This window comes from Lemur catta, chromosome 3 (assembly GCF_020740605.2).
Source record: "Lemur catta isolate mLemCat1 chromosome 3, mLemCat1.pri, whole genome shotgun sequence".
In the NCBI taxonomy this organism is placed as follows: Eukaryota; Metazoa; Chordata; class Mammalia; order Primates; family Lemuridae; genus Lemur; species Lemur catta.
The window spans coordinates 81,092,522-81,115,566 of NC_059130.1; the positions used below are offsets into that span (position 1 = coordinate 81,092,522).

The 23,045-nt window shown below is 40.2% G+C and overlaps 1 protein-coding gene across 3 annotated transcripts in view; it reads left to right on the top strand.

The window, feature by feature from the left end:
- The first annotated feature begins 690 nt into the window (after positions 1-690).
- Positions 691-23,045, top strand: part of LOC123635586 (cytochrome P450 2J2-like) — a 37,739-nt gene continuing 15,384 nt past the window's right edge. For 2 of the 3 annotated variants that reach the window (XM_045547892.1, XM_045547894.1), the window contains exons 1-5: positions 5,536-5,815; positions 15,731-15,893; positions 18,444-18,593; positions 18,977-19,137; positions 22,788-22,964. In XM_045547892.1, the coding sequence (XP_045403848.1) occupies positions 5,618-5,815; positions 15,731-15,893; positions 18,444-18,593; positions 18,977-19,137; positions 22,788-22,964 (849 nt within the window). In that variant the 5' untranslated portion in view covers positions 5,536-5,617. Of the gene's footprint in view, positions 756-5,535; positions 5,816-15,730; positions 15,894-18,443; positions 18,594-18,976; positions 19,138-22,787; positions 22,965-23,045 lie in introns of those variants that run through there. The other variant, XM_045547895.1, reaches the window with a different exon arrangement.

Below are 23,045 nucleotides of genomic sequence, written 5' to 3' on the forward strand. Positions count from 1 at the left end.
GATTCTCACGTCACTCCAGTGCTAGGGAGCTTTCTCCATGCCTGGTCCACCCTGTAAGGCACCTTCTATTGTCAAGCATTTGTTTCTATATTCTATGGCCAGTGTAGGAAGGGAATGTTCTCTTTGGTTAAACAGATATTATGACTTACTAAGAAGTCCCTGCTGGTTACACAGACATATATACATATCTCATTCCTCAGTAGTGGTTTGGATGTGCTGAATTCTCTCTCTTCGCTAGACTCTAGGATGCTTGAGGTTGGAGACCTTGTTTATGTTATTACAGTTACATGCTGATGGCTTGCTCTAGTGACACATACTGAATGCTCACTCAATTCACTTCAGGTGAATGTATGAATGGATATTTTATAAGGAACCTTGTACATCCTGAAGTGAATTGACCCTGAGCCTTGTTGAGAGGAGGAGAAAAGAAAACAAAAACATTCCCATAAGACAAGGTTGCACACACACATGCACACCCAGGCATGCACTCTCTCCTCTCAATGTGAGCCCCTCCAGCTACACACACACAACCGCCATTTGTGAACACTCAGCTGTGTGCATATTCAGCTGTGACTACTTAACTCTTTTTCAGTTGGTGAAGAAATATGGGAACCTCATTGGTCTAGAGTTTGGAAACGTGTCTTCAGTTGTTATTACTGGACAGCCCTTGATGAAAGAAGCCCTCATCCACATGGACCAACACTTTATGAACCACCCTGTTTTCCCTCTCCAAGACCCCATCTTTAAGGGAAATGGTAAGTAAGTTTCTCCATCAATGTAAGGTGTGTGTTTGATATTCTGGTCTTTCAGAGGTCCCTCTGTGACTATTATTTTCCAACAACCCCAGGAACTGGCCACATAATAAAATTCCTGCCCTTAACAGAAGCGCACATTTCCTGATTGCAGTCACCTGCTCAGAGCACTTCACATCGTCAGCCATACTAGAGATTTGAGAGAAGCCATATGCCCTGCACAAACTCACACCAGATGCTTTTATAATGACATAACCACATCACCCAGTTATGGCAGAGGAAGAGGCGATGTGTTCTCTCTCTGCTGTCCCATTCCGAGCCTCTTCCCTTAGGGAAATGGATGCGGATCTGCTTCCTTCTGCCACTGCTTTCTGTCTCTAGCTCCTTATGCTCTACCATGAAGGCCGTGCTGACCAGGGATTTCCAGCCTTCTGGTCTATGTTAGAACAGGTCAGTGCGAATACTTAAGATTATCATTAAAGAAATTTAAACATTTAAAAACTGAAATGAAATTTCAACTCTATTACTCTGTCAAAGCACCAAGTTAAGTTTCTTCCTAATTCCTCTTTGAAATATTAATCAATTAATTCTCCATCCATTCTCTGTACTATCTGCCATATGAAACACAGTGCTGGGCAGGAGTGCTATAACAATGAATAGAACAAATACAATCTACATCCGTATGTAACTTCTATTAAGGGAGAAAGACAGTATCAATTACTTATAATAATCAAAAGCTTGTAGTACTATGAAGATAAATGTATGATGCACTTATGAGGGGTGACTAATGTATTCCTGGGATTCAGGAGAAGCTAATTTAATAAACTAAAGAAACAGTCAAGCAATGGGACAGAATATAAAAGTCCATGAAGTGTAATGAAGGACAGTGAACTTGAGGAATTGAAAGGTGGCCAATGTCGCAATGACAGTGATTAAAAGGAGATAATTAAATGTAAACGCATCTGCTGTGCTTGGTCAGGAATAGTTCATGCAAGTTCTTATTAAGGATGCTGTTTTGATCCTAATAACAACAGAAGTTCTTGAATGGTTTTAAACATAGAAGAAAATTATCATATTAACTGTGTACATTTTTAAGGCTCATTTAGGCTGTCATTTAGAGAATGGACTAAAAAGAACCAGAGACTACTGTAGCCTTCTAGGTTAGAGAGAGTGGTAGCTTGCACAAATGGGGTGGTGATAAATGATGGTAGGTTAGGCCAGGGTAGTGGCAGTGAAGACACATGGATTCAAGACATCCAGGAGGTGAACCTAGTAACACATGATGACCTAGGTGCAGGGAGAATGAGGTATGGAGGTGACACCCAAATGGGTCGATGATAGAAAGAAGAAGCACTCAGAAAAGGACAAGGTGTTTGCTTTGGTTGGACATGGGTGGGGAGTTGTATGGAGAAATCATAGGTTTAAGCCTGGATATGCTGAGTTTGAAATGCCTTTAGGTCAGCAAAGTCAAGCATGTGTTGTATTAATATATATGGATACAGAGCTCAGGGACAGCAAGAGATGGTCACTATTAATAGATGCTATTTAAAGTTTTAGGGATTGATAAGATTTACCACAAATGAAATATAATATGAGGAGAGAAAAGTCTTTAGACCTCATTTTGAAGAACTCCACCAACTCATGGTTTGAATAGAAGAAGGTAAACCAGCAAAAGATACGGGAATTTGCTGGCAGAGAATTAGAAAGAATATCTGGAGAGTGTGGTATCCCCAGCACCACTGCATGGGAGTGTTTCCAGAAGTGTCTAATGCTGCTGGAAGATCAAGTAAGATGAGGTTAAAAGGTATCCCTGGACCTGAAAGCAAGGAGGGCCATTTCATTGGTGATGGAGGTCAAGGCCAAGTGTGAAAGGAGTGGAGGTTGCTCTGGAAGTGAAGGAATGGAAGGAGCAGAGCCTCACCTGTGTGTGGACAGATTATGGTCTGTTGAACACAGCAAGATGTTTTTTGCCCTTTGCCTGTGATGTTCTTCTTATATGGAATATTTACTCCTCCTTGCTTTCTTGAGTTATTCCTTCATCTTTTGTAGTCCAACTTAGTTAGGAACGACCTTATAAAGGCTTTATTTGCCTATTTAAGTATATGGACTTTATCTTATCTGTAAGTGCATTCCTAGCATTTAGCATGACATGAATACTTAACTTTACTTATGTGGCTCATAATCAGAGCATGGGCTTTAGAATCAGGAAGACCTGAGTTTGAACACCTCTTTAGCTGTTTTCTAACTGTGCAAGCTTATGAAGTTTATCCTCTGTTTCTCAAGTTTCTCATTGGTAAAATGGGGTGGTGTTGGTAATAATTGTACCTACCCCAAGAAGTTCTCTGAGTACTAAATTGCAGATGCATAAGAATATTTACTAAAGTGCCTAACATCCCCAGCAGTCAGTTGTGTCCACTGCTTTGGCAGGGCTCTCTTTGACTGTCTTTTTCTTTTTTCTATTAAGCTGTCTGCCTTTGCAGGTATTACACTTAGTTCTTAATCTTCAATAACTACCAGCTGATTGCTCTATTGTTTTCATCCATGCCTGAGGAATAAATTAGTTCACAAGCTGATCCAATTCAATTTGAGTTTCTCAGAAACAGTCTTTGAAGCCAGTCTTTGAGATTTGTTCTGGCCCCAGGAAGGCTCTTCTTAGCTCTCCCTTTCCCTGATTGCTCCTTGTAGACCTCTAGCTGGCCTGTGGTGTAGCTTATTGTTCTCTTGGAGATACAGGCCTCCTCTTAATTGCTTACCACCAAAATCTCTATTGTTTGGGGCTTCTGTCAAGCCTTCATGGCTAATCTCTTTCAGTGCAAGACGTCCATCCTATGTCCAAGCTGTGCTGATGGCAACCATGGCCCAGTATTCTCAGCCTGCTGTCGTAGGGTAATGTTTCTGCCCTACAAGAAGAGGGTGGATGGAGGAGGATATCCCTGGCCCTCTCAGTCAGTCTTGCCTAGAATGGAGATTCTGCAGCATGGCATTTTGGGAGGAGGGTATGAGAAATGCTTGCAACCTTTCCTTCTCAGGGAGAATCTATAGCCATCAACTGGTAGCCAAGGAAAGTGCTCTTGGCCACACCTGTCTAGAACTGATCTTCTGTCACACTGAGCTGGGGATTGGGAAAAGAGTGGGTTATTGCTCCATTGCCACAGAGTTTTACTGTTTTCACCAAGATTTAGTAGATTTTTCTTGAAGAAAATGTCTTCATTTATTTTATGTCTTTAGCACAATTTTCAAAGACATAAATGGTTGGGTTTTATTAATAATTTTTATCAATTGTGGGTTTTTACTAGGAAGAGTTTCTGCAGAGCTCCTCATGGTGCCATTATGAAAGCCATCTTCCGGCAGCACTGTTTTTAATGAAAAAAAAAATAAAGAAAACAATTAGAAAGGGAAGGAGGGAGATAACAAACCTAAAAGTTCATTGACATGGGAATGGGTCAACAAATGGTGGCATAGTAATAGCACACCACCTAGCTATTATTTTGTTTTTTTCCTTCTTATCCACTTTCTTTGAGAATGATTAGATAATAAACTGAATGAATTACAGCCACATTTGTCAATGAGGATAGATCCCAAGACATACTACTGAGTAAGAAAAAGCAGTTGTAGACCAATTCTTTTAAAAACAACATATAAATATTAGAAACATATCATGGATGCATAACAGCTGAAGTAAAACAGGAAATGTGGACTGGAATATACAAGTTAATACCTAAAGAGTATCCCTCTCTGGACTTTGGAAAGATAGAATGAGACTTCAATTCTCTTTTATTTTAAATGCCTGTAATAAAAGATTTTAAACAGAATGTGTATCTCTATGTTGAGTACATGTGTGTGTGTAGTATGCTATGTTATTCCAGAACTGTGCTTCATGTTTTGAGTCTCACAAATGGTGAGGACAAGTGGGCACTTGGGGGATGGAATCCCAGGTTGGGACCTAGGTCTTACAGTCTTGTGGGTTTAGAGAAGAGCCTCCCAGAGCAAACCCAAAAGGTCCAGGACTAACACATCCTTTCAACAAATGGTAGTTAAGGACTTATTATGGACTATGCTCAGTGCTAGGAGCTTTAATGGAATGCTTTTTAATCTCCAAAATACTTTCAAATACAGGACCTTCTTTAGCTGTGTCTCAGACCAGGGGATTTATTCATTGGCGAAGTACTTAGTACTTAACCTGTTTGCTCAACTGAAAGATGAGACTAACAAGAGCAACTCCTGCATAATTTTGTCAAAATAAAAGAATCTGTGTAAAGACGCGAGTGTGTGGCCTGACATATAGAAAGAGCCCAAGAAATGTTAGGTGCTGCTGTTTGTCATCACAGTTTACTAGGCACAGTTCCGATCACTGGCAGGGTGATTGAAATACACAAACTGAGATGTCCGTGGCGCTCTCTGATACACATTGAACCCGTAAATGCAGGAGCCCCGAGATGTTTCGAAAGACGAGCTTTATAAATACAAAGCAGCCGCTTCTACCCTGGCCTTGTCCAAGATCCCTACTGTCCCCCCCAGAACACAGAACCAGGCGTCTTTGCAGGGCTCCGCAGAGGGTCAGGCGCTGAGAAGAGGGGCGGGGTTGGGGGCGGGCACTGAGGCGGGAGGCGGGCTTGGGACGCGGTTGGGGGGGGGGGGGGCGCTGACCGGAGGGGCGGGGTTAGGGGCGGGAGCTCAGCCGGGGCGGGGCTGGAGGCGGGGCGTTGCCGGGAGTGAGGCGTGGCAGGGGAGGTGCTTGGCGAAGCTGGAGCGAGGCCCGGAAACGGTGCGGTGGGCGGTCCTGAGGGCGAGTGTGGGGAGAGGGTGGACGGTCGCCCTCTCCGGCCGCAGAAGACTGAACAGACATCCCAGGCGTACTCGCCGCCATGGGCTCCCTGGCGGCCGCCCTCTGGGCCATGCTCCATCCCCAGACGCTCCTACTGGGTGCTGTCGCCTTTCTGCTCTTTGCTGACTTCCTCAAAAGAAGGCGCCCAAAGAACTACCCCCCGGGGCCTTGGCGCCTGCCCTTCGCTGGCAGCCTCTTCCACCTGGGCTTTGAGCAGTCACACCTGACACTTCAGCGGGTAGGAGCAGGGGAAAGTGCCTAGCCCCATCCTGACCCTAACTCTGATCTGCAGGACAAGGGACATTCTGGGGACTGAGGTGGGGGTAGGGAAGGAGGGGAGGCTCTGTGGCTAATGCTTGTAACCAGACAAACCCTACTTTGAGCTTGATTTTCCTGTTTCTCCTCCTGTCAACTGGTATGATTTGACCTGCCCTTTCTAGGGTGGGATATTATTAAGAGTACTAATCATGAGAAGTTTACTCAGTTAATTCCGTGTTACCTTGTTAAACATTATTGGAACATCTTATTTACAATATGATAGCCTTGACCTCTTTTATGTTATCCTTAAAAATGCCTCAGTTCTAGGAAGCTTCATGTCCCATGTGTAACGTGGTGATAATCCTACCTAAATCCTCATCATTTCTTAACTGGATTCCTCTCACCCCCACACTGTCTGATCCCCTGCCCTCAGCCACCTCCCTCCGCAGTGCATTCTCACTGAAGTAATAATTTAAAATGTTACTCCTGGGCTTAAATTTTCTTAGTGCCTCCCACTGCCTCCCGGTGTTCAGACTCCTCACTGGGACACTTGGGACCCTCCTTGAGCTGCAAAGACCTCTTTCCACCTCTTTATACTCATCTCCTATCAGGGCTCCCTAACTCTGCCCACCCAGAATTCTCTCAGACATCAGACACTTTCTCAAGGATCCTCAGCTGGTTTCCCTGCAACTCAGCACAGGTCCTTTGCTGAGAGACAACACTGACAGGTGGTTATAGAGATTAAATAAAAGAGTGAATGATTGACATGGCTTCTGTTTGGTGCACAACAGCTATTAGTTCCCCTTTCCCTACACATGCCTAGGGTATTTTAAACATGTGCCTATATACTGTACTCAAATACAGATAAGAAAATACTTAGTACTCTGGGAGAAATGCCCAATTGGTAACACTAAGTGACAGCATTAGTCACAGAGTTTTAAAGCTAGGCTGCTAAACCTGTGCCCTTGTTTAAGAAGTGTGGTGTTTAATTTCCAAGTATTTGGACATTTTCCTGTTATTCTTCTGTTAATGATTTCCAGTTTGATTCCATGACAGTCAAAGAATCAATTCTTTTCAATTTATTAAGGTTGATTTAATGACCCAAGATACAGTCTATCTTGATAAACATATCATGCATGTTTGTAAAAAATTCAACTCTTGTTGGGTGGTGTGTTTTGTAATGGTATTGTTTAGTTGTCTTATAGACTTGCTGATTTATTTTCTACTGATTCTGTGCATTACTGAGAGTGACATGTTGAAGTTCACAACTGCAGTTGTGAGTTTAGCTATTTCTTCGTTCAGTTCTGGTACTTTTTCCTTCATTTATTTGGAAGCTCTGTTATTTTGTGCATACCCATAAGATTGTGATGTCTTTTGGCGAATTTACCCTTTTATCGTGTAGTGTCCCTCTTTATCTCTGAACTTCTCTCGTATAATATAGCCACATGAAACTCTCTTTTGATTAGTATGTGAGTAGTATAAGCTTCTCCATCATTTTAATTTAACCTACTTATATCATTGTATTTGAAATCAGTTTCTTATAAACGGTATATATATGTGGGTCATTGTTTTTTATTCTGCCAGTCTCTGCTGTTTAAATGGCAAATGTGGATCATTTTTATTTGATGTAATTATTAATACATTAGGATTTCAACCTACCATTTTGTTATTTGTTTTAAATCTTTTCTTTATTTTTCATTACTCTTTTTTCCCTTTCCTGTCTTCCTGGGGGTTATACGAATATTTAAAAAATAATTCCATTCTCATTTATCTGTAGTTTTTTGTACCTTATCTATTTGTTTGGTTTTATAAGTGGTTGCTCTGAGGATTACAATATGCTTATGTAGATTATTGCAGTCTACTAGTGGCAACATATTACCACTTCAAATGGAATCTAATAACTTACAACCATTTAGGTGACTGTACTCTCCCCATTTTATTAGAATTGTCTTAAATATTATCTCTATATACATTGAGAACCACATTAGACATTATTATAGTTTTGCTTTTAAAGGACAAATGCAATTTTAAAAACTCAAGAGCAGAAAAATAGTCTATTGTATTTACTCATTTATTTACCTTTTTTGTTACTCTTTCATTATTCCTGATATTCCAAGTTTAACATTTCCTTTCTGATCTGAAGAACTTTCTTTAGCCATTCAGCACATAGGGTAGGCATGCTGGCAAAAGTTCTCTTAGCTTTTATACATCTAAGAATATCTTTACTTCACCTTCCTTTCTGGAGTATACTTTCACCAGCTATAGAATTCTAGGTTGATGATTATTTTTATTCAACATTTTTAAACACTGTGCGACTTCTTTCTGGTCTCCAGGTTTCTGATGAGAAATTTGTTGTTTTCTAAATCATTATTCCCCATAGGTAATGAGTTTTTTCTCTGCCTGCTTTCAAAAAATTTTCTTTCTTTTTAGTTCTTAGAGGTTCAATTATGATAGGTCTTGGTGCTATTTTCTTTGGGTTTATCCTCTTTGGGCTCTTGAACCTGTGGGGTTGCCTTTTCCCAGATTTGGAGAGTTTCAGCCATTCTTTCTTCACATATTTTTTCAACTCCATCTTCATTTTCCTTTCTGGGACTCTTTGGCACTGATGGCACAAATGGTATATCTCTTGTTTTTGTACACTAAATCTCTGAGGGTCTGTTTTTGTTGTTTATTGTCTATTTTCTCTGTGTTACTCAGATTGGATGCTTTCTACTGATTTGTCTTCAATTTCACTTATTCTTCTATCATCCCCACTCTGCTTTGAGATGTTCTATTCAGTTTTTTATATGCCATTGTATTTTTCATTTCTAAAATTTCCATTTGGTTCTTCTTTATATCTTCTATTTCTTTGCTAAGATTTGCTATTTTTAAGAGTGTTTATAGTTGTTTATTGGAACATTTTTATAACAGGTGTTTTAAAATCTTTAATTATTCTATAATTCCAACATCTGTATCATCTCAATGTTGCTGTCAACTCATTTAAACTGAGATTCTTGACAAGGTGAGTCATTTTAAACTATATCCTGGACATTTTGTATATTATGTTACCACTTTATAAGATATACTGTGGATACTATGTAAAACTTTTGTTTTAGCATATAACCTATTTAAATTCTGAATGCTCACTTTTGTGAGCTGTGGGTCAAATGTTAATTTAGGTTATACAGCCTCGGCAGTGCTATTCTGATCTACCCTACTATAGGTTACCCACCCCTCAGGCATCTACCACATAGTCTCATCAGTGTAGGCTGGGAGAAGGGAGATGGGGACAGAGACAGGGAACCCTCTCGGTAGTTTCCTTACCACAGAGGGATGGGAGTCACAGAGCTGCCCACATCTACTCTTGGGGAAGTATACCTCCTTGTTACTGTAGGAGAAAAGTAGAAATCCTAATTCTGCCCAAAGATTCCCTCCAGAGGAGTCTCTTTATTGCAGTTCAGAATTGGAAGTCACAATTCAGGTCACATATTCTGCAGGGAAGGACACCAGCTTGTTACTTCTTAGGTAAGGTGAAAGATAAGGTTCCAGCCGTGTTCTCAATTGGTTCTTCTACCTTTAGGGCTGAGGAAGGTCACATCTGTTCATGGTGTTTTCCTCCAGAAAACAGAAGTAAACGAGCTAAAAGATTTCTGTCCTGTCAAGCTGTCCTTTTCCTGTCTTTGGCCAGAGAGAGCAGGCTTTTCTTGGAGTTATTTTTGTCTCTGTTAATTGGTGTCATGACTAGTAGAAGGAAATTAGGACACTTTTATTCAGTCTTGTCTGGAATACAAAGTTTGATTTGTACCCTTTTTTTACTACCAAGATATTTGTGACTAGAGTGGATAAATGCTTCCCCTAATGTCACAAAACTAGGTAGTGATGAAACTGAGACTAGGTTCTTATCCCTGGCCCAGTAATCATTCATGTCTTATTTTCCAAGGGTTTTTTTAAATTTTATATAGTTTTCCCTTTTTATATTTCTGGGTATGAAATATATGAAGTTAAAAGGTATGATTTCATTATGATTAAATTTACATTCTTTGAGTTGGAAGACATTATTTACTAACTAATAGATATTACATCAGAATATTTATGTTAATTCTCATTTAATCTTCATGAAAGACACATGAGTTAGTTATTATCTGGTTGAATTTTCATTTCACTATGGAGTAAACTGAGAACAAATAGCAAAGTGATTTTCCCAGGTTATTCAGCTAAATTAATGGCAACATAAGGACTTCAAAACAAGATTATTTAACTCATACACCTATTCTCTACTTATGCTACGTGACTTTTCACGATACAATTTGAGGATAATTGGTTTATTCATGGGCTTATTTCTTCAACAGACATTAATTAAATGTTTACAGTATCCTAGGCACAGTACAAGACAGTGTAAGATGAAATGTGTAGTACGTGTACATGCTTGGTAACCATATGGGATATCAGGAGATGGGATCACTACAAATGGATAATCCTGAGGATTCCTTTTGTAGAATGTTGGAATAAATTGGGCTGAACTTTAAAGGAATGTTTGATGTTTTGCGAGTAGCTAAGTGGAGGAAAGGGATAGAAGATTTTAAATGGGGGAAAATGGTCTAAATTAAACACAATGAGAGGACAGTGAAGAAATAGATTTGATTGTATGGCGTGATGGGAGCTTTTCTTCCTACCTCCCACCCCACCCCATTTTCTATACTTTCTGTATTATAGCTATATTGCTTATTATAGCATCATTTGTTTAAATGAGAGAAAAATCTTATCAGACTAAGGTGGAAGAATGGTAGATAAGGTTGACAAATATGTTAGCTAGGATACATACCAGGCTGTTTATAACAACATGACCCCAAAATACAGTGATGTGAATGAGACTGAAATTTATTTCCCATTCACAGAGGAGTTAAGATTTAGGTGGGAAGTTTAGGATAGGGAGGCTGCCTAGTACCATAGTGGCATCTAAAACCTCCAGTTCCTTCAATCTTGTTGCTCTGGTCCTCCACCAACAGCATCAAGTATGATTTCTGGCCCATGGGGAGGAGGGAGAAGGGGTGGTGATCAAGCCACTTTCATTTAATGAAGTGACCCAGCAGATGCACACATAACTGTCCCCTTGGCCACACCTAGACAGGCTGGGAAATGTGGCCAGCTAATACTTAGGGAGCACCATCCTCACACAGAAGAAGAAAGAGGAAAATCTTCATCCTTTCATTTAAGGATGAGATCTACAGAATGTGTTGGAAAGAGCCCAAACTTTTTGCCATCTGTGTGCTAAAATCTCTATACATGTTTTTCTGAAAACCAAGAATTCCTTAAATGATTTTTATTAATATAAGAATAAAATCAGTTAATTATTATCAAGTTATTGTCAGAATGCTTAGCACATAGTTATTGCTTATTTTGTATATTTCCCATTATGCCCCTTTTTAAAAGTTTGTATCAACAAACTCAAGAAAAGCCAGATGTTCGTTGCCTTCCAGACATTTGTCTGACCTGGTTGCTGGATGGGCACAGTAGCCCACTGGCTGGTCTCTACTCCTGCATTCCTTTGTTGATGTCATTACAAGAATCCTCTTTCTAAAATACACTCCCTAAAATATCAATTAAAAAAAATACCTTATTATCGATTTTATTATTATGGTTACTCATCTCCACCATACTAAATATGGGAACTAGGCATATCCCCCATTTTATAGAGTTGAAAACTAAGACACAGAAACGTTAAATAACTTGCTCCCAAATCAAACAGAAAGTAAGAAGCACAACATAGATTCAAACAGGCTTGAATGTCTCCACACTCCAAACTCTTAAGTACTCACATCACCTCTCCTACTCAAACATCTTCAGACTTCTAATTGCAAGCCAAAAAAACACCAAAATCTTTCACCCAACATTAAGATTCTCCTGAGTCTAGCTCAGATTACCTTAACACCCTTGTCTTCCTGCTCCCTGTCAACTGGGAAGATTCTTCTTCCAGGAGCCTACCCTGGTCCCTGCTCCCCTATGTGCTTCCTAACTTTCCCCCACCAAATAATGTATTGTACAGAATGGCAACACTAAGAACTGATTATTTACCCATATGGCCCATTAGATTTCGATCACTTGGCTTTGGTCCATTACATGGTCAGTGCTCTGTAACAAATGAACCTTGCTCTGCAGTCGGACAGGGGAGCTGTGTTGTGCCCAAACACCTACATTTTCACCTGTGCATCTGAACATGCTGTTTCTACAACACAAATCTCTTTGCCACCTTAGTACGTGTCCTTTTGCTGGTTCCTTGACATTTATTTAAGATCTGACTCAAATCCCATCTCCTCTTAGAAGTCTTTCCCACATCTGTGGTGAAAATTCATCTCTTCTTGCAATAACTTCCCTTCCCATCCCTTTCCATCAATATTGTAACATGTCATCTTCTGCTGTACAGTATGAGTCTTTAGTGCACAGTCAACCTCTCCCAGGAGACTTGGACACTTTAGGAAAACACCACATCTTGATCTTTGTATTACGTCCACGTGTAATAGCCAATACCAGATGACACTTCCCACAAAAACCTGTTGAATTGAACATAAATTTGATTTCCACAGATTGTGCTCAGAAACCAGCATAGCCCCAAGAACTGCCTATGAAAGCATTATTCTTAGCAGGACTGTTCATGGGCCACGGAAGACAGGTAAACTCCTGCAATGCATGCATAACTGCATTTATGTCTACAGGACTTTACTAGGGAGCAGATCCATGCCATACACTAAATTTTCAGAGGATTATATGAGTCAGAAAAGGTTAAGAACCACTGTTAAAAAGATGTATTCCTCATTTCGTTGAGTTTCCCTTTTTTCTTTTTTGCTCTATTGGATAGAAATGCTTTTTAACTATACAGGCAATTCAGACACATGGACATAGTGTATTAAAATACAGTTTAGCAAGCGAAAGAGAGAGGGAATTTTACCTCTCTTTGTGCCCACCCTGCCACCGCCCGACACACTCATGCACACACACACACACACACACACACACACACACTCAGCAGTACCTCTATAGGACTTGGATATATATCTTTCCAGAGTTGCATGTAATGAAAATAAAATTGTATTTGCAACTTTTTATTAGAAGTTGTACATGTCAATAAGAAAAATTTGAATATTCTAACACAAAGTGTTTAAAAGATATCAACAGGTGATTTTAAAAATATAACTATATAAAATATAACATTGAGGGAAAGATGTTAAACCTTAGAGAAATGTACAAACATCATGCATTATATGTGATTATTAGGATTACACACATGCACGAACACACTCAAATGAACAGCTCAGTGCTGGTGAGAGTTCACGGAAACAAACTTTCTGATCTGCTGGTGGGAGTGTGAATCGGTACCTCTTTTCCTTTTTTTCTTTTCCTCTCTTTGTGTCTTTGTTCCATTGGTTCTTAAATTGGAGCATTTAGATAGAGTGGAATCTCTCTCAACTTTTTATCTCAGCAGTGATGGTCCAATATCTTGTCTCACTAATCCTTCACTTCTAGTTTTGGTTTATTTTGCTCCATTGTATTTTCTAAACCCTTAATGCTACATTTGAAATTTTATTCTTAGGATTCAATTTCCTGTGTCCTATTGCTTTTGTTTTGCTTTTATAGCTCTTATTTCAATCCTTTCTTTTTCTTTTTCTGTTTTCATTTCTGATTTTAACCCTATTTTTTTTTTTTTTGCCTTCTGAACCATCTTAATTTTAATCTCCCTTAGTCCCCTTACTCTGTTTGTTTAAAAGGGCTTGTTTAATGACATACATTGAAAAGTATACTCTGGTGTACAAAGTCCTTTCTGATGCCCTCTGGATCACTTAGTGCTTGTAAAGCAGTTGCCACAGTGACTGGTACAGTGCACTTAAGAACTGTTAGACATCACCGTAATCAGTCCCAGGGCTCCAGGAGGTTGTTTCACCTATCCAGCTTTACATGGTTGATAGTATCATGAAAGTTTTTTGAACTGGAAATATACACACAGAGCTGGTGGAGATGGAACTACTATGAAGTTAATTTCAATAAATAGTAATGTAGTTCTGAATCCCTCCCAAGTATCAGCTGAGATTCTAGGTTGCATACCTTGCCAGTTAGGAGTTATTTAACTTAACCTGAGATTTTTCAGCTCTTCCAAAAACAATCTTATGGAATATTCTAAATTAATCAAGAAATTGTTCTTGTGAGGCCCAAGAAGTTCATCCAGGGACTCAGCAAGGTAACTACAAAATCTTCTTGATGTAAATGGACCTATTCCTGCCATTTCTTACAAGTAATGACATGTACTCTAGAGTCAAACTGATTTAACACTGAACCTTGGCTCTCGTGAGATAGGACGTGCTGTGCTGGAGAAGAACAAAGACTGATGGAGGATGCTGGGACAAAACAGTGATGGAAGGACTGAGTTCAGGCCTGGTCTTTAGTGTGGGAGGAGGGTGCTGGGATGACACTGAATCTATTGTATTGGCTCTGATGGGGTCATGTAGGTCCAGGGCTGTAAGAGTGGCATGTTGGAGTCTCAGCACAAGGGGACCAGAATCAGGGAGGGAGTCACAGACACCTGGAGGACTTAGAGCCCATTTGTTTGATACCTTGTCCACAGCGACACTCAACCCAGGCAAATAAAAGTTCAGTGTCAGGTCTACATGGCCCACTTTCTTGATTAGCTAGGAAGGACTTTGATCAGTGACTGTACACTGTCCTCGGACTGATGTTTGCACATCCCTGCACACGTGGGTGTAGTCATAAACACACCCACACGCTCCGATTCTCCCTCCTTCCCACCTCCCCCACCCAACTCTCTTACTCTCCACTCATTCTCACATTCACTCTCTCACCCTCACTAAACTCTAAGTTCCTGGAGCCATCTCAGGGTCACGTCTTTGTACTCAAATCTTGTATGATACCTCGCAAATTCCCTGCCCCATCAAAAGCTTTGTCACCTTGGCTGTGTTACTTCAGCTCTGACTTTTCATTTTCTGAAAGATGAGGAAAATCATTACTACCGTACGGTGGTTGTGGGATTAATGAGATGAAACATGAAGGAATGTGACTTTCTGTGATGCCAAATGCCTTCTTTCCACATGTCTTCTTTCTGCCACCATGATCGCACATCAATGGCCCTTTGCACACGAAGCTTGTTTATTCCTTGGACACTTGCTGAGTGGCTGTGCGCCTGGACCAGAAAACAAAGTGCCTTTCACACGGCTGCTTTCATTCTTCCTCACAGAACCCTTTGAGACAGGAATAACTTTCTCCCTTTTATAGATGGGGAGCTGAGGCCCAGAAAGTGAAGCGAGTTCTCAAGAGTCCACAGCAACTGAAATGCAGAGCTGAGATTCTCACGTCACTCCAGTGCTAGGGAGCTTTCTCCATGCCTGGTCCACCCTGTAATGCACCTTCTGTCATCGAACATTTGTTTCTATATTCTATGGCCAGTGTAGGAAGGGGGTGTTCTCTTTGGTTAAGCAGATATTATGATTTAGTAAGACGTCCCTGCTTGCCACACAGACTCCCCCTAAAGATATCTCACCCTTCAGTGGTGGTTCAGATGTGCTGAATTCTCTCTCTTCACTAGACTCTAGGATGCTTGAGGTTCGAGACATTGTTTGTATTATTACAGTTACACCCTCATGCCTTGCTCTAGGGACACGATAATGCCCACTCAATTCATGCTGGGTAAGTATATGAATGGATGTTTATAAGGAACCTTGTACATCCTGAAATGTTGACTCTGAGCCTTGTTGAGAGGAGGAGAAAAGGAAACAGAAACATTCCCAGCAGACCAAGTTGTGCACACGTGCACGTTCCGCTCGATGTGAGCCCCTCCAGCTACACACACACAACCTCCATTTGTGAACACTCAGCTGTGTGCATATTCAGCTGTGACTACTTAACTGTTTTCCAGTTTGTGAAGAAATATGGGAACCTTCTTAGCCTGGAGTTTGGGGACATACCTACAGTTGTTATTACTGGACTGCCCTTGATCAAAGAAGCCCTCATCCACATGGACCAACACTTTATGAACCGGCCCATTATTCCTCTCCAAGAACATATCATTAAGGGAAATGGTAAGTAAGATTCTTGGTCAGTTGAAGGTGTGTGTTTGATATTCTTAGGATCTGTCAGTTGTGCCTCTGTGACTATAAATTTCCAACAACCCCCCAACCGGCCCCATATAAGCATCCTGCCTATAACGGAAGCTGGATGCCCACATTTCCTGATTGAATTCACCCCCTCAGAGCACTTCACAGGGTCAGCCATACTAGAGATTTGGGAGAAGCCACATGCCCTGCACAAATTCACACCAGATGCTTTTATAGTGACGTAACCACATCACCCAGTTATGGCAGAGGAAGAGGCGATGTGTTCTCTGTCTGCTGTCCCATTCTGAGGCTCTTCCCTTAGGAAAATGGATGTGGATCTGCCTCCTTCTGCCACTGCTTTCTGTCTCTAGCTCCTTATGCTCTACCATGAAGGCCATGCTGACCAGGGATCTCGAGCCTTCTGTTCTAGGTTAGAACATGTCAGTGTGAATACTTAAGATTATCATTAAAGAAACTTAAACATTTAAAAACTGAAATGAAATGTCAACTCTATTACTCTATCTAAGAACCATTTTGAGGATCTTCCCAATTTCCCTTGTACTGTTAATCAATTAATTCTGTATCCATTCAATGTACTGTCTGCCATGTGAAGCACAGTGAGGGGCAGGAGTGATATAGTAATGAGTACAACAGATGAGATCTACATCGTCATGTAACTTCTATTCACTGTGAAAGACTGTATCAATTAACCATAATAATCTAAAGCCTATAGTGTTATTGTGATAAATGCAGAATGCACTTATGTAAGTTATCTAAGGTAGTCCCCGGATTTAGGAAAAGCTAATTGAATGAAGTAAAAAAACAAAACAATGAAGCAGTGGGACAGAATATAAAAGTCCATGAAGTGTACAGAAGACAGTGAACTTGAGGAATTGAAAGGTGGCCCATGTGGCAATGACAGGGATTAAAAGGAGACAATTAAATGAAAACACATCTGCTTCGCTTGGCCAGGGATAGTTCATGCAAGTTCTTATTAAGGATGTTGGTTTTGATCCTAATAACAACAGAAGTTCTTGAATGGTTTTAAGTAGAGAAGGAAATTATCATATTTACACTGTATATTTTTAAGACTCATTTAGACTGTCATTTAGAGAATGGACAAAAAAGAACAAGAGACTAGTGTAGGCTTTTGGGTTATAGAAGGTGTTCTTGGACCAGGGGGGTGGTGAGAACTGATAGTAGATTAGACCAGGGCAGTGGAAGTGAAGACACATGGATTCAAGACAACCAGGGGGTGAACCTAGTAACACATGATGGCCTAGAAGCAGGGAGAATGAGGTATGGAGGTGACACCCAAATGGGTCAATGATAGAAAGAAGGAGCACTCAGAAAAGGATAAGGTGTTTGCTTTGGTTGAACATGGGTGGGGAGTTGTATGGCGTAATCACAAGTTCAAGCCTGGATATACTGAGTTTGAAAAGCCTTTATGTCAGCAAACTCAAGCAGTTGCTGTATGAATATATATGGGGCTAGAGCTCAGGGACAGCAGAGATAATCACTATTAATCGATGCTCTTTAAAGTTTTAGGAAGTGATAAGATTTCCCAGAATATAGGGTGAGAAGAGAAGAGGCTTTGGGAGAACTCCACCATTTCAAGATTTAGTAGAAGAACATGAACCAGCAAAAAATATGGGAATTTGTTGGCAGAGAATTAGAAAGAAAATCTGGAGAATGTGGTATCCTCAGCATCACTGGATGGGAGTGTTTCCAGAAAGAAGTGTCTAATGCTGCTGCAAGATCAAGTAAGATGAGGTCCAAAGGTATCCCTGGATGTGATAGCAAGTAGGGCCATTTCATTAGTGATGGAGGCCAAGGCCGAGTGTGAAAGGAGTGGAGGTTGCTCTGGAAGTGAATAAATGGAAGGAGCAGGGCCTCACCTGTGTGTGGACAGATGGTGGTCTGTTGAACACAGCAAGACAGTTTTCTTTCCCTTTGCCAGTGGTGTTCTTTCTGTATGGAATATTCACTCCTCATTTTCTTGAGTTATCCTTTCATCTTTTACCATCCATGAGGTAAGAACTCTCCTATAAAACCTTTATTGGCTTCCTCAAGTATTTGGACTTTACCTTATCTCTAAGGGCATTCCTAGCATTTGGCATGACATGAATACTTAACTTGACTCATGTGGCTAATAATCAGAGCATGGGCTTTAGAATCAGGAAGACCTGAGTTTGAACACCTCTTTAGCTTTGTACTGTGTAACCTTACGGCATTTATTTTATCCTCTGTTTCTCAGGTTTCTCATTAGTAAAAGGGGGTGTTGGTGGTAATAATTGTACCTACCCCACAGAATTTCTCTGAATACTGAATTGCAGATGAAAAAAATATTTACTAAAGTGCTTAACATCCCCAGCAGTCAGTTATGTCTACTACTTTGGCATGATTTCTCTGAACAGGTTTCAAGTGCATTGATACCCTTTTCCTTCCCTCAGTCTAATACACATCCTCATACTGTTTGCTGGATATTCACATTATCGAACCAGAACACCATAGTATTGACTTTCTTCTTCCCAGGACTGATCATGTCCAATGGCCAGTTGTGGAAGGAGCAAAGAAGGTTTGCCATGACAACACTAAGGAACTTTGGTCTGGGAAAGAAGAGCTTAGAGGAACGCATTCAGGAGGAGGCCCGCCACCTCATTGAGGCAATCAAGGAGGAGAACGGTGAGCATTTCATAGCACAGATGTGGGAAATTGTGGCCCATTCATTCGTTGGTCAGATAATTATGCAGTGCCTAATGCTTGTTCTGTGCCCAGCAGTGTGCTAAGTACTGAGCGTAGAACAGTGAATAACCCTCCATGACTCTGCCCTCAAGGAGTTCTAGAATTAAATTCATGAAGATGGGCAAAAACACATGACTGAATTTAAGTCCTGCTCATCAGTTTGACTGTGGCATTGACTGAGTACTTGCTGTATGTCAGCCCCAGTGAAAGGTGGTGTGGCCAGGCCTCATGAATGGTTCAGTACTAGGTATGTCCTATGTCACAGACAGTAGACTCTCAGTAGGAACTAGAAGAAATCCATCTTGTCCTTCCTCCCCCTTCAGAACAGCCTTTTGACCCTCACTTCAAAATCAACAATGCAGTTTCCAATATCATTTGCTCCATCACCTTTGGGAAGCGATTTGAGTACCAGGATGGTCAGTTTCAGGAGCTACTGAGGTTACTGGATGAGGCCACATGTAAAGAGGCTTCAGTGGCAAGCCAGGTAAGGAATTTTTCTTTCAATACCTTTGTAAATGATATTGGGGCTGGTATCAGATACAGATGGGTTTTTCTTTTTTTCTTTTTTTTTGTGGGGGGAGAGTGTGGAGTTAAACCTAGAAATATCCTTTTAAATTTGATTCCAATACTAAGTTATTTGAAATCAATCTGTTGACTCTAGTGTTTTTCATAATGTTAACCAAGTGTTTACCATATGCAAAAAACATTTCTATCATTCATGTAAAGTACAAAGCTATACATGACATACATCCGTGCACCTATGTTGTTCTTTTTGGAAAGAACAATACTGCCATTGCCTTTGAGTCCCTCCTCTCTCTGTCTCCCTAACCCACCCATTTCTCTCTTCTGTCCCAGGTATTCTGAATTTTAGTGCTTGCATTTCTTTGGTTATTAACATATTCTTCTATTCCGGTGTTTTATATACATTGGTAACTAAATCTAGAGGATTGATCAAAATAAGATTTTATTTCTTGAAAAGGCTGTTTTTTAGAATGTACTTAATGTCTGGTTGTCTCATGTTACTATTGATCAGTGGGTTCGGGTGTTATTAGTGTGATCTATTGTATCATCCCCCTTCCGCTTTTTACCTAATGGTTACAAAAATTATAGATGATCATTGCCTACATGCATTATTTCTTTGCAGGATTCAAATAGGGGCTATTGTAATTCTTTTTTCTCCATTTTGCAATTGACTTATTGTTATTGATTTTGCATTGATCAACTTTGGTAAACTTGTAACAGTATTTTAATTCATCTTTGGATGACTTCATAGGCAATCATATGTATGCAAATAAAGGAGGCTTTGTTTTTTCCTTTCCAATCCTAATCCATTAATTCGTCTTTCTTGCTTCATTGTGCTGGCTAGAGTGTCCAGTGTGCTAAAATTTCCTACTAAGATGTTGGATTGTTCTCATTTTCATTATATTTCTGTCAATTTTTACTTTATATCGTTTACAGCTATGTTGTTAGATGCATTCATGTTTAAATCATTATTTATTATTAGTAATTGAAAATTTTTTAACTATTTAGTAACATTCTTTAAGTCTGTTAATATTTTCTTCCCTAAATACTGTGTTGTCTGTTATGAATAAAGGTAATTGTCTTTCCTTTGCTTACTGTCTGGCTACTGTTCTTCTATCCTTCTACTTTCTACCTTCCTATGCCCTTATATTTTAGATGCTTCCTGTTTAAACAGTGTAAAGCTAGATGTAATTTTCATACCCAATCTGAAAGTCTCTGTCTTTTTGTTGGACCATTTAGATAGTTCCTTTTCTTTTAATCAAAGTTATTACCAAATTAGAACTAATTTCTAATCATTTTGTGATTTCTATTTATCTGTTCTTTTCTCCTTCTTTGAGTTATTATGATGGAGTGTTCTTCTCATTTTCCTTTTCCCTGTGTTCATTTAGAAGATGAACAGGCTTGTTCTATTATTTTGGTCTTTACCTGACAATTTCAATAGTCATCATTAAACCACCTGCATCAAAAATTAGTGTCTTTATCATCCCCCAGAATGCTGCAAGAACTTCATAACATGACTTCTGATGAATGATCTAGGCTACCAATGTCATATATTTTAGTCTGTTCCTTTTTTAGTTCAAAAGTATACAGGATTATTACTGTTTATGCAGTGAATGTTTGCTTATATTTTACCCACATATTTATCAGTCTCTTTTTTCATCATTCCATCTTGTATCTCACAGCCTCCTCTTGAATTTCCTATAGTGAGGGTCAGTTGGTGGCCAATTTTTTCAATTTCACTTATTCAAAAATATGTTTATTTTGCTCTACTTAGAAATTTTTTTTATTTTGACTGTTTTTTTTTTAATTTCTATTTGCATGTTCAAAATGTTATTCCACTATCCTATGGGTTGCCACTTGTGCCATGGAAAGTCAGCTGGAAGTGTAATTGCTGTTCCTTCAGAAATATTTTTTTCTTTTCTGACTGCTATTGTGTGTATCTAACTATATAGCTATATAGCTAGATGATTTTACTGATTATTAGTTTCCCTATTGTGTATCTAGAAGAGAATTTATTTTGATTGATTCCTGACAAGCATCTTATGTGGGAGTTTTATGGACCCATCACACCAAAACTGGTAAAGCAGTCAGCATGATTCCTGACACGTGAAAAAGGCATAATGAATATGAGCTCTTATTACTGACAATGTTATTTTGAATTACTTGTTTGCATTCCTAGTCATGGTCGTCTCCAGTTCAGCAATTCCACTGGCTTCTTTCTATGAAGGTAGAGCCTAGGAAGTGATGAGAGTTTGGTGGGTGCCCGGCTGGCTCCTGAGTCCATGTCTCTGGGAAGAGAACACAGACACAGCAGAGTAGGGGTAATAAGAATTTCTTGGAGTCTCAGAACATTCGAGGCTCTTTGACAGATAACTACACATACTCTTTCTCCATTAATTTTCCTAACAACGCTATAAATATGAAATGAAGCAACACAGTGTGTGCAAGCTGGCATAGAATGTGCAGGCAAGTACAGAGAGTGGCCCACCAGCCCTGTGCTGAGTGCTCTGTGTATCTCATGTCATTTGGTCCCCAGAACCATGCTGGAGCCCCACTGGCAGCGAGTCTAAGGATCAACAAGGTACAAAGTATATTATTAGTAGTAGTATTACTGTTATCAAACTATTATATCTAGAAAGCAGCAAAGGTAATGGTCACACCATGTCTGTCCCATTTTAACTCTAGGCATTTTTCCATTATGTGATGACCTCTATTTTTCAGCATATATTACAGAAAGTTTATTCAACAACCAATTAATTTCAGTGAAAACTGTGAATTCTTACCCACATGGAGATCACAACATGGTGGGGGAGACAAATGCGCACACACACACACACACACACACACACACACACACGTTAGTGATAACTGACATGATGGAAAATAAAACAGGACACAAAAATAGATGCAAGGTGACAAAGGTCATTCAGTTTATGGGATCATCTTTCAGACAGCTATGAGGAGGAGACAAAGAGCAGAGCCCTAATGAAGTGAGGGGCTGGGGATATGTGGACTTCAGAGGAAGAGCTTTCCAGGCAGAGGGAACAGCAACGGCAAAGGCCTCACACAGGAGCATCCTTGCTGTGATCCTAGAGGTCACTGCTGGACAGTAGAGAGCAAGGTTAGGAAGGAGGGAGCCAGTCTGTGGTGCCCAGCTTGGTGGGGCTTACAGGACAGAGGAGTGACATGGGACTTGGTCCTTGTGTGGTGGAAAGCCCCAAACACTGAGAGCCAAGGAGTGAAATGACATGGTTAAACTGCTACAGGATCTCTCTGGCAGCTCTGGGGAAGATGGACTGGGAGTGGGGTTGGCAATGGAATCACAAAACTGTGGAAAGCTCTTCTTACAGCATCCAGGGAAGAAGTGGTGATGCTTTGTACCCCGATGGCAAGCCACTGGGATGACCAGAAGTGCTACAAGGCTGGATACCATTTGTACAGAGAGCTGCAGTGCTTTGCTAGAGGGGTGAGAGAGAAAAGAGGGGTCATGGCTGAACAAGGTTTCAGTGTGAGCAAAGGAAAGACATGGAAAGGCAGTTAGCTTCTGTTGTGTTAAATGGTGGAAAAGTGGCACCACGTTGTCTCCATGATTGTTTTCTTTTTCTCAATTAGCTCTACAATATCTTTCCATGGATAATGAAATTCGTTCCTGGATCCCATCAAACTGTCTTCAGAAACTGGGAGAAACTGAAATTGTTTGTTTCTCGTATAATTGAAAAACACAAGAGAGATTGGAATCCTGATGAAACAAGAGACTTTATCGATGCTTACCTCAAGGAAATGGCCAAGGTGAGGAAACCAAAGTTGTTTCCTGTGTTTTGTCCTTAAAGGGCAAATAGGGCTATGCTAGTTTCCTATTGCTGCTGTATC